At 41.7% G+C, this 18027-nt stretch overlaps 1 protein-coding gene across 3 annotated transcripts in view; it reads right to left on the bottom strand.

The window, feature by feature from the left end:
* NUDT9 (nudix hydrolase 9) overlaps nucleotides 1–9046 on the bottom strand; it is a 36006-nt gene extending 26960 nt beyond the window's left edge. The window contains exon 1 of one of the 3 annotated variants that reach the window (XM_054554139.2): nucleotides 8940–9046. Coding sequence is in view for 1 of the 3 variants with exons in the window: in XM_024246320.3 (XP_024102088.2) it covers nucleotides 8545–8651 (107 nt within the window). In the remaining 2 variants the exon portion in view is untranslated. Of the gene's footprint in view, nucleotides 1–8544 lie in introns of all 3 variants that reach the window. The other 2 variants (XM_024246320.3, XM_024246322.3) reach the window with 2 other exon arrangements.
* Between the last annotated feature and the right edge of the window lie 8981 nt (nucleotides 9047–18027).

The raw sequence follows: 18027 nt of genomic DNA, 5'->3' as shown, positions 1-18027 counted from the left end.
TGACTGGAAAAAAATATTAAGATGTCAATACTACTCAAAGTTATCTACAGATTCAATGCAATCTCTGCCAAAATCCCAATGATGTTTTTCCAGAAAGAGAAAACTCTACCTTAAAATTCATATGGAATCTCAAGGAACCCCAAATAGCCAAGACAATCTTGAAAGAGAGAAACAAGTTCAAGGTCTCACACTTACTACACAGCTATAGTAATCACAACACTGAGATACTGGCATACAGAAAGACATATAGACTAGTGGAATAGAAGTATAACCCAGAAATAAATCCTCACAATAATTTTTGACAAAGGTACCAAGGCCATTTCAACAGGGAAAGGGCAGTCTTTTCAACAAATGGTGCTGGGAAAATTGGATATTCACATGCAAAAGTAGTATGAAGTTTGACCTTTACCTTACAACCATATAAAAACATTAACTAAAAGTGGGTCAAAGACCTAAACATAAGACCTAAAATGATCAAAATCTTAGAGGAACACATGCTGACAAAATTTCACAACACTGGATTTGGCGATGATTTTCTGGATATGACACCAAAAGCACAAGCAACAAGAGAAAAAATTGGTAAGCTGGACTACATATTACATCAAGATGAAAAACTTCTGGGTATCAAAAGACACAATCAAGAGTGAAAAAGCAACCCATGGAACAGGAGAAGATACTTGGTAATCACATGTCTGATAAGGGGTTGGTTATATCTAGAATATAGAAAGAACTCCTACACACAACAACAATAAAACAACCCAATTTAAAAATGGGCAAAAGACTCCAATAGACACTTCTCCAAAGAAGATATACAAATGGCCAATAAGCACATGGAAAGATGCTCAATATCACTAATTATTAGACAAAAGCAAGTCAAAACCACAATGAGGTACTGCCTCAGACCCATTAGAATGACCACTATCAAAAAAACAATACAGAAAATAAGTATTGGCAAGGATGCGGAGAAATTTACTTGCTAATAAAAAGAATGACATCAAACAATTTGTATTTCTGTAAGGTACTGCTGAAAAAAGATTCAGTAAAGTCCTATAATATGGTACTATTTTTATAAAGCAATGACATAAAAAATAAATAAGTACATTTCAGTGCATGTATATAATGTATTAGTTTTCTACTGAAGCCACAACAAATCACCACAAATTCAATGACTGAAGACAATACAAATTCATTGTCTTACAGTTTTGTAGGTTAGAAGTACAACACAGGTCTCACTCAGCTAAAGACAATTTATCAGCAGGGCTGCATTCCTTTCTGGAGGCTCAAGAGAAAAATCCATTCACCATACTTTCCCAGCTTCTAGAGGGAATCCTCATTCCATCTGCATTCTGTGGCTCCTGGCCCGCTTCCATCACCTTCAAAGCCAGCAACATAGAATCTCTCTCTGACCATTTATTAGTAGTCATATCTTTGATCACGGCCAGGTCATTCTTTAAGGACTCTCAATTAAATCAGGCGCACCTTCCAGGATGGTCTCCCCATCTCAAAGTCCTTAACCTTAATCACCTCTGCACTCTCTTTTGCTATGTAAGGCAACATATACACAGGTTCCAGGTATTAGGATGTGGACATACTTGGGGGGCCATTATTCTGCTTACCACAAATGTCTATACTATTTATTATATAAGCATATATAGAAGGACCCATATAATCAGGTTCTTAATATGGGCTAGGAAATAAGGTGCTGGTGTGAAGAGAAGTAGAAGCAAACAGGAAGAGGGAAAAGGAAGGAAGAAGAATGAAAAGGAAAGGGAGGGGGAAAGGGGAGTAGAGGAGAGAAGAAAAAGGAGATGAGGGGGAAAGAAGAGAGAGTGGCAAAGATGGGGAGGAAAAGAGGAGACAGAAAAGGAGAAAAGGAAAGGAGTTGCAAGAAAGGATAAAAAAAAGAACAAGAAAGAGAAGCAAATTTTAAAAAAGGATAAGAAATAAAACTGAAGAAAAAGGAGAAAAGGAAACAAGGAAAAAAAGAGAAGGAAAAAAGACTACCCAAACATACCAAATAAAGTGAGGTATGCCTGATCAAATTTATGCAATTAGGGCAAATTACATAATTATATATATATAAAAAGAAACTTCTCAGTGGGGCATGGTGGCTCACGTCCGTAATCCCAACACTTTGGGAGGCCAAGGCAGGGGGACTGCTTGAAGCTAGGAGTTCAAGACCACCCTAGGTGAGACAGTGAGACCCTTATCTCTAGAAAAAATTTTAAAAGTTAGCCAGGCATGGTGGTATGTGCCTGTAGCTGTCGCTACTCAGGAAGCTGAGGTGGGAGGATCTCCTGAGTCTAGGAGGTCAAGGCTGCAGTGAACCAGATCACACCACTGCACTCCAGCCTGGGCAACATAGTGAGATCCTGACTCATTAAAAAAATAGAAACTGTTTTAATTAAAATTCTTAACCTGACTTACAAGAACTGCTTACTAGACTTCTTCCTGGTCCCTCTTCGGTGTACACAGTGTATACATGTACCTACCATTAGGTATCATACACAAGTTTCACTGCTCTAAAAGCAGTGAATTTTATGTGTACAATTCCATAAGAGTTGATGCGTGTCATTACACATTTGTCCAAACCATAAAGTACAAGACCAAGAGTAAACCCTGATATAAACTACAGGATTTTGGGTGATAAAGCGTCAATGTAGGTTCAATTGTAACAAACGTATGACTCCGTGGCTCTGCGGGGATGTTGACAATGCGGGAGGCTATGCATGGGTGGAGGTAGGAGGTATACAGGATATCTCTTATCTTTAGCTCAATTTTGGTGTGAACCTAAAAACTGCTCTAAAAAAATGACTATTTTTTAAAGTCCTCTGTGCTACCCCAATTCATCCAACTCCTAATCTTTTTACTGTCTCCACAGTTCTGCCTTCAAGAATGCCATATAGCTGGAATCATAAAGCCTTTCCTTCAGTTAATAATATGCATTTAAGATTCCTCCATGTCTTTTCATGGCTTGATAGCTCATTTCTTCTTAGCACTAAATAATATCCCATTGTCTGGATGTACCGCAGTTTATTTATCCATTTACCTACTGAAGAACATCTTGGTTGCTTCCAAGTTTTGGCAGTTATGAATAAAACTGCTATAAACATCTGTGTGCAGGTTTTTGTATGGACATAAATTTTCAGTTCATTTGGGTAAATACCAAAGAGTGTGATTGCTGAATTATAAGTGTTGAGTTCTATAAGAAACTGACAAACTGTCAGTTGGATTTTTAACTGATTTCATTCTTTCCTATTCTTGTGTGTCTACAGTTTTATGTACTATTCAAGCTGTTCTCTTTCATCACATTTAAAGACTCTGAAACAATTAGTATTTCATTTTACACTCACTTTACATCTGTAAAGTGCTGTAAAACACCCAAAAATCAGGGAAAACCTAACCAATAAAGAAGTTAATATACCCAGACGGGCTGAAAACTAGTGTAAGGTGAGCAAATATTTGATCTGCGACTAACTTCACTAAAAGCGGTAGGTTCATTCACTTTCATGTTATGACAACTTTCTTGCCTCAGCTGCCACAGTTTAGGAAACCTACACAACGAATATTCTGAAAATAAAGTCTCCCTCACTCACCTTAAACCCATACTCAATAAAAAATGAATACATATATGAAACACATTTATCAAAATTAGCAAACAGACTTCAGGTGTTTTAAAAAGCAAAATTTTAACATATGGAACCCTAATCTCTAACTGAACCCTATTACAAAATGAGTTACGTTTCATGGTTTGGGAGTAGGGCAAGAAAAAAGTTAAGGCCATTAATTAAATACCCAACAGGAAACACTAATCCTGTTCCACTCCAACCCACCCACGTACCAAACATGTTTAAATAACTTAAGGCTCTTTGTTCCCTGATTTAGCAATAAAATGTTTATGGAATTCCACAAATCTACCTACTTGACCAGACAGATTTACACACTGTATTATTTACTTTTCTAAAACAAATTTAATTGTGCAAAAATTCAGACTATACATTTTATCACATCAAGAAGTGCTAACACTGCTATCTATATATGCTATTTAAATGTGATACACTGTAAGGTACCAGAAAAAAGAATACTTGTAATATACACATATATAGCCTAGACCTTTGTATTGTATTACTGAACAAGTGCAAGAAATATATTTGGCCTAGCAAATGGGAACTAAGTAGCTGATAAAGTTCATTTACATGTCAAAAACCAATTCTTAAGACTGGCAAACTTTTAAAAATGCAATACTGACATGGTGCTTTGAAATAAAGAAAATCTGCAATAATCATTGTCATAATCACACAGAAAGTGATTGCTATGTGCAAGAACTCACTTGATCCTCACAACTGAGTTCAGGTACTTTTTTTTTTCTTAACCTTTTTTTTTTTTTTTTTTTTGAGACAGGGCCTCACTCTGTTACCCAGGCTGGCGTGCATTGGTACAATCATGGCTCACTGCAGTCTTGACCTCCCAGGCTCAAGCAATCCTCCTACCTCAGCCTCCTGAGTAGCTGGGACTACAGGCATGTGCTACCCCTGGCTTTTTTGTTGTTGTTGTTGTTGTTTAGTTTTTTGTTTTTTTGGCGAGGGAGTGGTCTGGTAAATCGGGTAGGCCCACCAACTCCCAGATTTGTTTATTTTTTGTAGAGATGGAGTCTCACTCTATGTTGCCCAGGCTGGTCTTGAACTCCTAGGCTCAAGCAATCTTCCTGCCTTGGACTTCCAAAGTGCTGAGATTACAGGTGTGAGCCTCCACACCATATTACCCTTTTTCAATTTTTTTTTTAATAAATAAAAACATTAAGGCCGGGCGCGGTGGCTCACACCTATAATCCCAACACTTTGGGAGGCCGAGGCAGGCAGATCACAAGGTCAGGAGTTAGAGAACAGCCCGGCCAACATAGTGAAACCCAGTCTCTACTAAAAATACAAAAAAATTAGCAGGGCATGGTGGCAGGCGCCTGTAATCCTAGCTACTCAGGAGGCTGAAGCAGGAGAATCGCTTGATCCCGGGAGGCGCAAGTTGCAGAGAGCCAAGATTGCACCACTGCACACCAGCTGGGGCAACAGTGTGAGACTCTGTCTCAAAAAAAAACAAAGGAAATAAGAACATTAAGACCCAGAGAGGTAAATAAGTTTACCAAGGTCACACAATTGAGAGTGGAAATCAGGATGCAAACCTAGGCAAGCTGTCTTAGAGTTCCAGGCTCTTAACACTATGCTTTACTATCTCTATTTCATTTTTAGTTCATTCATATGTTTTATGTATTCACAGGAATAAAACAATATTCTACACACGTCACCACTAGATCCTTCTGGAAGATTTGTATGTTGTGCTATGCAAAAGCATTCACTACATCTTTGTAATATACTACCTTTTTTCTAGAAAATGTACATTTGATGACTGGGAGCAGTGTCTCACACCCACAATCCCAGCACTTTAGGAGGCCAAGGCAGGAGGATCACTTGAGCCCAATAGTTTGAGACCAGCCTGGGCAACATAGGGAGACCCATCTCTACAAAAAAATAAATAAATTTTTAATTAGCCAGGCCTGGTAGTGCACACCGGTAGTACCAGATACTCAGGATGCTGAGTTGGGACAATCACTGAGCCCAGGAGGTTGAGACTGCAGTGAGTCATGATCACACCACTGCACTCCAGCCTAGGTGACAGAGCAAGAAAAAAAGAAAATGAACACTGGAAACCTTCAAGTAATCACAAAAACTAAGTGCAAAACTGTCACTTTCTGGGTTTTTCCAAATTATCAAAGACTGGTAAAATTCTTTTTTTTTTTTTTTTTTTTTTAAGAGACAGGGTCTTGGCCAGGCATGGGGGCTCACCCCTGGAATCCCCAGCACTTTGGGAGGCCGAGGCAGACAGATTACCTGAGGTCAGGAGTTCGAAACCAGCCTGGCCAACACGGTGAAACCCCGTCTCTACTAAACATATAAAACTTAGCCAGGCATGGTGATGGGCGCCTGTAATCCCAGCTACTTGGGAGGCTGGGGCAGGAGAATCACTAGAACCTGGGAGGCAGAGGTTGCAGTGAGCCGAGATCGCGCCACTGCACTCCACCCTCGGCGACAAGAGCAAGACTCCATCTCAAAAACAAAAAACAAAAAACAAAAAGGAAAACAACACTAGGGACAGGGTCTTGCTGTGTCACTCAGGCTGGAATGCAGCGATGCGATCATAGCTTACCATACCCTCAAACTCAACTCCTGAGCTCAAGCAATCCTACTGATCACTTAGTAGTCTCTGAGCCTACTCTGATCCTACTGATAGTGAGGACTACACATGCATGCCACCAGGCCCGGCTAATTTTTTTTTTTTTTTTTTTAGAGACAAGGGTCTTGCTAAGTTGCCTAGACTGGTCTCAAACTCCTGGCCTCACACGATCCTCCTGCCTCAGCCTCCCAAAGCACTGGGATTACAAGTGTTAGCCACTGTGCCTGGCTGTAAAATTCTTCTTTTTTTTGTTTTTCTTGAGACATTGTATCACTCTGTCACCCAGAAGGGAATGCAGTGGCATTATCTCAGCTTACTGCAACCTCCACCTCCCCGGTTCAAGCTATTCTGCCATATTAGTTACCAGGTACTTGGCACATTTGTTAACTGTTGGCTTTTTTTTCAAGTCAGTACAGTCTCTGGTTCTGGATATTCCTGCCTCATCTAGGGTTCCGAGTTATGAAAACGAAGAATAACTGCCAAGCAACTTTACATTGTTCTGCTGGCATCTAACAAAAAAAGCATTAGAGATTTCCAGGGAGCACATACGTGTATTCCTTCCTTCCTCAAATCCCACTAAAAGAAGATAAAGACAGATAAATGGAAACAAAATCCATACCAAGAGAAGGAATAAATGCCACCAGTGAATGACAGATGTTAACCAACTTCAGGAAGATGAAAAGTAGTTGGAATATCGACCTACAAACCAGAATAGGAAAAAGTAAATTTAAGAATATGCACCAAGGCCAGGCGCGGTGGCTCACGCCTGTAATCCCAGCACTTTGGGAGGCCAAGACGGGCGGATCACCAGGTCAGGAGTTCAAGACCAGATCAGCCTAACCAAGATGGTGAAACCCCGTCTCTACTAAAAATACAAAAAAATTAGCCGGGCGTGGCGGCGCGCGCTGGTAATCCCAGCTACTCAAGAGGCTGAGGCAGAAGAATCGCTTGAACTCAGGAGGTGGAGGTTGCAGTGAGCCGAGATCGCGCCACTGCGCTCCAGCCTGGGCGACAGAGCGAAACTCCCTCTCAAAAAAAAAAAAAAAAAAAAAAAAAAATGCACCAAAGGGTTGGGGAGAGATGCTATTCCTACAAGCTGAGCAGAGCTAGAGGTTTCAAGCTTGAAGTCAGTGGGCCCAAGGATCATAAACTGGCAACGGGACAATAACCATGGAAATCACTCAGTCCTCCTCCCTCCCCAATCTCCAAGCAAAAAGTCCAAAATAGTTATGTTTGTCACCAAGATAAAGTCAAAAGTTTTTTAGAAATGAAGCGGTAGGACCCCTACTGTGAATACTGGTGTTAAGAGTACACAGCAGAAACTTAGGCTTAATAATTTTAGTTCACACTGAAGAAATAAAGTTAAACACCTATACTCAGCGGAGAAGTTGCTCCACCACTACTGTAAAGCCTGAAGCAAAACGCAGGTTCCCAGTCTACCCATCTGGTACCTGCTCACATGCCCTCAACTGAAACCTTCCTATCTAGGCGACCTGGTACGAAGAGCCAAAAGTCAATTAGCGACCCATGTACTGAAAACAAGGCCTATTACTCATATTAATCAACATATAGACAGATAACCAGTGCCCATCAGATGTTCGAGAAAAAGCAACCGAAGGAAACACGACCAAAAAGACACAGAACAATTGACCAACAGTAAATAAATTTAGGAAATAGATCATTTTTTTCTAATTATCATCTTTGTAGATTCAAGACTTTTAATATCTATAAAATAAGTAAGAAAAGGCTGCTGCACCTAGGACCCTGTGTTTACTAACTCAAAGAATAAAAACTGGAGAAGGGAAGAACAGAAGGAGGCAGTGTAAGACACCATAAACCCCTAAATTTATCCACAAAAGACAAATTGTTTAAAAAAAAAAAAAAAGGAGGTAGTAAATATATTACCCACCCTGGAAAGGGGACAGGCGGAATAGTGATTTTACTTTTCATTATACATTTTCAAGTTGTTTTAACTACGTACATGTATTAATACTAATAATGATGTTTTAAGTATTAGCCACAAAAAAATGGCACGGGACAACACCACCCCAAACAAGTGCTATTTAAACTCTCTCGTGATACTAACAATAATTTACGGAGGATGCCAAATTTCAAAATCTGAGGTCAAGAAGGGTCCCTGCCACTCGTTTTCCTCAAAAGGCAGATAAAACATCTTAGAGCCTTTTTGAAAACTTGTATATGACTATAAAAACCCGGGAGGCAAAGCAAAGCTTAAAGAATACGCCAGAAAAAAAAGCTGGTTCCCACCCCCAACTCAAGGTCTAGGGCAAAGGAGCCGGCAGTAGGAGGGTGGAATACCTGAACGCCGGGATGCCGCGGCAGCCCGAGGACCTGATAGTCACAGAGGCCAAGGCCACAGAGAGAGACACCGCAGCTAAAGCCTTTCCCAGGAGGCGTCCGGCCATCAGCGCCCCGAGGGCGGCTACGCGATGCTAGGTTGCTCTTAGTTGGTACCTCCGCCTCCCGACACCCCACAGCTCCGAGTCCCGGCCGCGGGTATCTAATGGGCACTAGGACCTGACTGCCGTTGGGTTCCCGAACGGGAGTAGCTGTGCCTAGCTATAAATCACAGATCAAGAGCCCTCCCACGATAAAAGTCCAGCGCTTTCCCCAGTGCATCGAGAAAAATCCAGACCAGCACGTGACGCCGAAGACCCCAGCGCCAGCTGCCTGGAGGAAACGCGACCACGGACCTCGTAACTTTCTCGCTGCGTAAAGGCGCTTTACGGCCGCGCCGCAAAGCAAAGGTCGTGCGTTGCCGGCTTCGTAGCGCCTTCCTTCTCCGACTTCCCAGACTTCCCAGTCTGCGCAGGCTTCCTTGGGGACGAAGGGAAATACCGAGAAAGTACCAGAGGAAAGGAAACGTGAAACAGACAAGGAACTGGAAGGGGAATAAGTGGGAAAGAAGCCAAGGGGTCTGAGAGAGACTTGTGGCCCTGGGTTTTTGTTTTTTTTTTTTTGAGACAAGAGTCTGGCTCTGTCGCCCAGGCTGGAGTGCAGGGGCGCGATCTCAGCTCATTGCCGCCTCAACCTCCTGGGCTTAAGCGAGTCTCCCGTCTCAGCTCCCGACGTAGCTGGGACTACAGGCACACACCGCCATGCCTGGCTAATTTTTGTATGTTTTGTAGCGACAGATTTTTGCCATGTTGCCCAGGCTGGTTTCCAACTCTCAAGCTCAAATAATCCAAACTGCCTGGGCCTCCCAAAGTGCTGAGGTTATAGGCCTCAGCCAACGCGCCTGGCCCTGCCCTGGTTTTTTTAGGCAGTAAGTTGTTGCTGACCTACGCAGGTCTTAGCCATATTTTGAATAATACTTGATTATGGGAATGAAACCGCCCTTGGAAAATTATGACTGATTTAGGAGGCCGAGGCGGGATCACTTGCGGTCAGGAGTTCAAGACCAGCCTGGCCAACGTGGTGAAACCCCGTCTCTACTAAAAATACAAAAATTAGTTGGGCATGGTGGTGTGCGCCTGTAGTCCCAGCTACTCAGGAGGATGAAGCAGGAGAATCGCTTGAACCCGGGAGTTGGAGGTTGCAGTGAGCCCGTTGCACCACTGCACTCCACCCTGGGGGACAAGAGTGAAACTACGTCTCAAAAAAAAAAAAAAAAAAAAAAAAACAAAAAACTTCTGCTCCCTGAATGCTCAGGGAGACTGATTTGGGTAATAATAAAACTCCGGTCTCCTACACAGTTGGCTCTGCATGAATTAGTCTTTCTCTATTGCAATTCCCCTGTCTTGATGAATCAGCTCTGTCTAGGAAGCGGGAAAGGTGAACCCCTTGGGGGGTTACAGCAAGAGGAGATAGTCCAGAGACTCAGCCCTCCTATCTTGAAGCGTTTCTTGGTTTTTTGTTTTTGTTTTCCTAACCAACTTGTCTGCTCCAATTGCTGGATTTCATTCACAAGGCTTTGCTAGGACCAGGTGTGGCCCCTGGAAACTTGTGGAGGAGAAAAGCTGTGAAAATAGGCACACATCCTGGAGGAGGAACAGAGGGCAACACCCTTAATACTGGATAATAAACTTGAGGCAAAAATTAGCCAAACCGACAAACTGAAAGTTGGAAACCCAGATTGTCCAAAGCAGCTTGTAATCAGGCTTACTTCATTTATATTAGCTTATTGATGTGGCAAATATCTGACTTTTACTTACATGATCCGCTGTTTCTGTGGTGTGGTTCCAATACACCGACGTTACAAAACTTTGACCATCTTAAAAGCCAGATTAATCAAATTTTAACAACCATTGTTCTGAAAACTGTAGAACTCTTGACAGGTATTGACTGTTCAAACTACACTGTCAACCTAGTTGTGCCTCAGATGCTGAGGCACGAAATAGAATTTAAAGCATTTACTTTAGCCAAAGGGAGGACAGCTGCCCAGAAGACCCAGACCCGAGTAACCTTGAATGTGAACTCCTGTCCACGTTTGTTACAGTCAGGTTTTTAAAGGCAACAAGGGGACAGGGAGTTGACTGATAACAAAGTTGTAAAGAATTACTAGTTTGTAGAAATAGCATTGATTAGTGGTTGGCTATACGTTAAGCTATAGGCTGTGAGTTACAGTGTCCAGTGTGCCATTATTAGGTTAATTTTTAGCTACTTGTGGCTATAGCAAGCAGTTTAAAGAGGTGAATGCATAACAAAGTGGGGAGTAGGATGTAATTGCTGTCTCTTTTCAATGTCTCTCTGGGCCTGATAATTTAAAAGGATTCACCTTCCTCATATAAAAGTTCTTTTCTCGGCACTGAGAGACTTGATTATACTCTAGCATAGCTTCCAGTAGCTTAAGGCCTTGTCCCTAGGCTGACCCCAGATCCCGTTAAAATGCTTCCCTGAAATCAAAACTCAATGCCTGGAGAATTTACTGTTTGTTCCAGCCAAAACTTGATGATGAGCAGATAGGTCCCTGAACCCCTTCTTAGAGCAGTCACTTTAGAAAGCTTGTTTCTCTACCCTTGGTGATGTGAGTCTACCACCCAACACAGTTTCCTCAAAGACTTGGGAGCCATCTCTTTGAAATGCAAATATTCAGGGAGATAACTTACCCTAGCTCCTAGTCCCTGTAGAAGGCAGGTACCTTGCTTTAGCTAGCACCACTGCCTCCTATCATAAAGATAGAAGTTTGTTTCTCCTCTGGATAAGAGCCAGTTAACAAACCCAAATGGCCTAGTCACATCAATCAACAAACCACGGTGCCCCGCTGCCACCCCCCAAAACTTAAGATCCTTTTGTGCCTTTCCCTTTTGCATACATCAGCCTTTTGTTTCAGGGAAGTGTGGGGTTAGTTCATATTACACTGTCTTCCCTATTGACTAGCATCACTGAATAAAGTCTGTCCTTACTGTTTTAGCTAGTGTCCAGCTTTGTTTATTTTGACTGCTTTCTTAGGTTGAGAAGTACTATTATTGAAATGTGCATTTTAAAGATAAATATCAGTACTTGGCTTCCTCTGGTCAGATAAACTTTGTTCTCAGTGTTGTTAATCACTGCTTAAACTGGAAATATATTAGACCAGCTCTGTTCATCAAGTTCAGCGTGTCCAAAGTCTGTTGACAAATTAGTCACCAGAGAAGACAGGAGAAAAGCAGTGAGTTACAAAGTCAACAATCAAAGAAAGGGAGCAGCAGAAAGTAGTTCTCACAGAAAGCTCCTCAGACCCTAGTCTTCTAACTCCACATTCCCTAAGGGGAGGCTAGCATGAACTCAGTTTGATGAATCTGTGCAAACAACTGTACAAACAAAACCAATTCCATGGCACTGAAACAAAACCGCAATTAGCTGGGACAGCTAGATCTCCTGGGTTCCTCCCTTCAGGGATGCATACTCCACGTCTGCTCGGGTGTAGTGAGTGCATGTTCTGCAACCTGCTCTTGGGTAGAAACAAAATATCGTCTCATCAAATTACCCACATCCTAAATTAGTTAAACAGATGTCATCAGAATTTAAGTAAGGAGAAGTAAGGACTTTTTTAAAATTTATGAAGCATATACCAGCTTCAAGGGCATCTTGCAATAGTTGGTGAGACAGACCAAAGACACTGAGAAATGAGAATTTTTAAATAGGAAAGTGACATATGTGATTATTAGAATTGATAAGTATGTTAAAAGTAAGAGTATTTCAGAATCCCAACTATTTCCCTGATATAGTTTGGATATTTCTCCCCTCCAATCTCATGTTGAAATGTATTCCCCAGTGTTGGAGGTGGGGTCTGGTGGGAGGTGTTTGGGTCATGAGGGTGGATCCCTCGTGGCTTGGTGCTATCCTTGTGATAGTGAGTTCACGCAAGATCTGGTTGTTTAAAGATGTATGACACCTCCTCCACCTCTTTCTTGCTCCCACTCTCGCCAAAATGTCAGCTCCCCTTTGCCTTCCACCATGATTGTAGGCTTTCTCAGGCCTCACCAGGAGCCAAGCAGATGCCCAGCACCATGCTTCCTGTACAGCCTGCAGAACTGTGAGCCAATTAAACCTCTTTTCTATTGGGGGAACCCACCCCCAATATTTCAATGTAGATTCTTTCTATTTTCCATAAGTGTCAGACAGCTGAGAAATAAAGAGAAAGAGTACAAAGAGAGAAATTTTACAGCTGGGCCGCCGGGGGTGACATCACATATCGGTAGGACCGTGATGCTCACCTGAGCCGCAAAACCAGCAAGTTTTTATTAAGGATTTAAAAAGGGGAGGGGGTGTATGAACAGGGAGTAGGTCACAAAAATCACATGCTTCAAAGGGCAAAAGGCAGAACAAAGATCACATGCTTCTGAGGAAACAGGACAACGACAAAATCAGAACTCCTGTTAATGGTCTATGTTCAGCGGTGCACATATTGCCTTGATAAACATCTTAACAGAAAACAGGGTTCAAGAGCAGAGAACCAGTCTGACCAAAAATTTACCAGGATGGAGTTTCCTAATCCTAGTAAGCCTGAGGGTACTGCAGGAGACCAGGGCATATCTCAGCCCTTATCTCAACTGCATAGGACAGACATTCCCAGAGCGGCATTTATAGACCTCCCCCCAGGAATGCATTCCTTTCCCAGGGTCCTAATATTAATATTCCTTGCTAGGAATATTAGTGATAAAGAATTTAGTGATATCTCTCCTGCTTGCACGTCCATATATAGGCTCTCTGCAAGAAGAAAAATATGGCTCTTTTTGCCCAACCATGCAGGCAGTCAGACCTTATGGTTGTCTTCCCTTGTTCCCTAAAAATCGCTGTTATTCTGTTCTTTTTCAAGGTACACTGATTTCATATTGTTCAAACACACATGTTTTACAATCAATTTGTACAGTTAACACAATTATCACAGTTGTCCTGAGGTGATGTACATCCTCAGCTTATAAAGATAACAGGATTAGGAGATTAAAGTAAGATAGGCATAAGAAATTATGAAAGTATTATTTGGGAACTGATAAATGTCCATGAAATCTTCACAATTTATGTTCCTCTGCCACGGCTCCAGCCGGTTCCTCCATTCAGGGTCCCTGACTTCCCACAATACTTTTGTTTATAAATTACTCAGTCCCAAGTATTTCTTTCTTTTATTCTTTTTTTTTTGAGATGGAGTCTCACTCTGTCACCAGGCTGAAGTGCAGTGGCACAATCTCAGCTCACTGCAACTTCCGCCTCCTGGGTTCAAGCAAATCTCCTGCCTCAGCCTCCTGAGTAGGTAGGACTACTCGGCCCATGCCACCATGCCCAGCTAATTTTTTGTATTTTTAGTAGAGATGGAGTTTCACCATGTTGGCCAGGATGATCTTGATCTCTTGACCTCATGATCTGCCCTTCTTGGACTCCCAAAGTGCTGGGATTACATGTGTGAGCTACCGTGCCCGGCCTCAAGTATTTCTTTATAGCAATGCAAGAATGGCCTAACACATTCTCCTTTTTTTTTTCCTCCATTTATTTAGTCATTGTAAACAAACATTCTCTGAAAAGGAATTTGGAGGAAAGAGACTTTATTCCAGTGAACAGTTTGCAAACCAGGGAAACACAGCCTTTGGTGTAAAACAAAAGTGTGCTCCAGAGAACAGAGAGACGTTTTGGATTTTATAACCAAAATTGCCACCCAGATTACTAATTAGGTCTGTTTACACAAATGAGGGATTCAAGCTAGCTTAATTCTGATTGGTTGGCACAGCTGAGCTCTTATTGGTTGGTTCAGGTGAGCACTGTAAACCCCAAAGTTCAATAGAGGTGTGAGTTTTCAGTGAACTCAGAGTATGTGGGTGACCTTTAGTAAGCAAATGGCCACTTGGCTCTGTTTAAAATTTGTTAGCCACATGGGATCCATCTTAAAGGATTGCCTCTTTCAGGTTCACATTTATTCACATTATACCATAATGACGAATAATACTATTTACCAAGCATACTACCCCAGGTGCCAGGAATACAGTTGTGAACAAAATGGACAAGGTCTTACTTTCATGAAACTTACTTTATATGAGAGGGAAATAAACGTTAATAAGTAAACCAATAAACTAGGAATTCCAGATTAGGAAAAGTGTTGTGAAGGAAATAGATAACTGCTGAGGGACAGGATAGTTGAGGCAGAAGTGACTACTTTAGATTGCAGGGGAAGGATGTCTTTTCTGATGAGGTCACATTTGTACAGAGACCTAAGGACATGAAGCTGCCAGTCATTGAAAAAGCTGGGAAAAGAGCGTTCAAAACAGATAAAACTGTACATTGAAAAAAAGATCTGAGGTAGGAAAGAAATAAAAATAATAATCAAGGAGGCTGGGCACAGTGGCTCACTCCTGTAATCCCAGCACTTTGAGAGGCCAAGGCAAGTGGATCATCTGAGGTCAGGAGTTCAAGACCAGCCTGACCAACGTGAAACCCCATCTCTACTAAAAATACAAAATTAGCTGGGCGTGGTGGTGGCTGCCTATAATCCCAACTACTCAGGAGGCTGAGGCAGGAGAATCACTTGAACCTGGGAGGTGGAGGCAGCAGTGAGCCAAGATCACACCATTGCACTCCAGCCTGGGTGCCAGAGCGAGACTCTATCTCAAAAAAAAATGAAATAAAATAAAATAATCAATGAATAGAAAGGCCAATAAACTAAAGCATAGTAAACTAGGGGCATAATAATCTGTACTAAGGCCAGTATGGTGGACACTGCTGGCTGCTTCCCAATACCCATTCATTCTTTCTTCCACATTATGTGTAGAAATATGCCTAGTTTTAACTTTTACCTCCCTAGTTCTCTCTGCAGCTAAAGGGGCCATGTGGCTCTTTCTGGTCAATGAAATGAAAGTGGAAGGCTACTGTGTGGGTCTTCTGGAAAGGGTATTGTTTTCCTGGTAAAAAGGAATTAGCTCATTTCATAAGCACCATTTACCCTTTGCCATTTCGCCTCCTTCCTTTATTCCAGCTTGAAAGGAGGACATAATTCCTAGAGAAGGAGGAGCTATCCTGACACCAATACTGACAAAAGCCACACAGTATGGGTGGCAGAGTTGGGTGCAAGAAGAAGCCTGTCTTTTATGACTTCCTCAAGTAGATGTACTGGCCCTGGACAGCTGGCTTCTGGACTAATCAAGAAAATAAACCGTATCATTATGATTGTGTTAATTTTATGTAAAAATCCTGACTGAAGACTTAAACATCTAAGGCCTTACGGGCCATTCTGAGAAATTAGGATCTTATCCCAAGTGCAATGAGAAGCCATTAAAACTCCACCAAACTTTATTGTTCACAACATAGAGAAGTAGATGTTATAAACATTGAAACTGGATAAACAGCAGCATTCAAGTGGGCATTGTGTGGGATCAGGGTACTGGATTCTTAATATCTGCTTTTTTTTTTTTTTTGATACAGAGTCTCACTCTGTTGCCAAGGCTGAAGTGCAGTGGTGCGATCTCGGCTCACTGCAATCTCCGCCTCCCAGGGCCAGGCGATTCTCCTGCCTTAGCCTCCTGAGTAGCTGGTATTACAGGCGCACACCACCACGTCTGGCTAATTTTTGTATTTTTAGTAGAGATGGAGTTTCACCATGTTGGCCAGGCTGGTCTTGAACTCCTGACCTCAAGTTATCCACCCGCCTCAGCCTCCCAAAGTGCTGGGATTACAGGCATGAGCCACCACACCCGACTAATACTTGGTTCTACTACTGTCATCTCCCTCTTATTTCCCACAATTCAGTGGGTCAGAAGTAGCTTCCTTCCCTCTCTCTCTTTCCTTATGGAAAAAATTTTTTGTCATATCTTCTGTTTTTTCAGTTAAAGAAACCCTTCACACTCACCAGTCCTGCTTCTTGATAAGTTAATGCATGCAGAAGGATTTTTTTAAACCCCTTCTCACTTGACAAAGCCTGGCTTTCAAGATTAATCCTATGCTGGAGACTCAAAAATCCCACTTGACAGTTGCTTCTTTGTTCCTATTCATATCTGTTCTTCCCCCTAAAGCACAGAAACCATTATTTCAATGGATGGAGTGCCTCAGGGCAATAAGATACTCAAATATAAAAACATCTAAAAGAATTTCAAAAATCTTATGCTTGTGGTGGTTTTTTTTTTTTTTTTTTTTTTTGACTATGTAGTTTGGGCACGTTCACTTCTCTATGCCTGTTTCCTTACCTATAACAATGAGGAGATATGGTAATCAACACCATACAGCTATGAGAATTAAAGAAAATAAGTTTTATAAAATGTCTAACAAAAAATTGTAATTCTTTTTTTCAAGCATTTACGATGTGATACCTACAATTGGCTATATACTTTACACATATTACCATGTTTAGAGCTGTCAATTACCCACAGGAAGGTTGGTGTGATTGTCTCTACTTTAGAGATAAGGATTCAGACTCGGAAAAGTTAAATAACTTGCCCAACTTCACAAAGCCTATCTAATAATTTCTAGAGTCAGATGTATTAGTTTTCTCTGGGTACCATAACAAATTACCACAAATTAGTAGTTGAAAATAACAGAAATTTATTTTCTCACAGTTCTGGAGACTGGAAGTTGAAAATCAATTTCGTTGTGCCAAAATGAAAGTGTCTACTGCACCATGCTCACGCCGGAGGCTCCAGTGGAGAATCCATTCTTTGCTTCTTAGAGCTTCTGGTGGCTGCTAAAATTCCACGGCTTGTGGCCACATCAGTCCAATCTCTGCTTCTGTGGTCACATTGCCTTCCCCTTTCCTATTTGAATCACATTTCCCTCTCCCTCTCTTATTATTATTATTATTATTATTATTACTATTATTATTTGAGACAGAGTCTTTCTCTGTTGTCCAAGCTGGAGTGCAGTGGTGCGATCTCAGCTCACTGCAACCTCCACCTCCCAGGTTCAAGCGATTCCCCTGCCTCAGCCTCCCAAGTAACTGGGATTACAGGCTTGCACCACCAAGCCCAGCTAATTTTTGTATTTTTAGTACAGACAGGGTTTCACCATGTTGGCCAGACTGGTCTTGAACTCCTGACCTCAGGTGATCCACCTGCCTTGGCCTCCAAAAGTGCTAGTATTACAGGTATGAGCACTGCACCCAGCCTCTCCTGCGCTTTTATAAGGACACTTGTGATTTCATTTAGTACCCACCAGGATAATCTCACCATCTCAAGATTCTTAACTACATCTGCAAAGACCCTTTTTTCATGTTAGGTAACATTTATGGGTTCCAAGGATTAAGACCTGATATCTTTTGAGGTCATTATTCAGTTTGCTACGTAAGGATTCAAATGTAGGTCTATATGACTATAAGCTTAAATTTCAACCATGCATTTGTCCACTTCATATTTATTAAATTCCTGATACATACAAGCACTGTGGCAG

This window comes from Pongo abelii, chromosome 3, assembly GCF_028885655.2.
Source record: "Pongo abelii isolate AG06213 chromosome 3, NHGRI_mPonAbe1-v2.0_pri, whole genome shotgun sequence".
In the NCBI taxonomy this organism is placed as follows: Eukaryota; Metazoa; Chordata; class Mammalia; order Primates; family Hominidae; genus Pongo; species Pongo abelii.
This window is presented reverse-complemented; position numbering and strand designations above follow the sequence as displayed.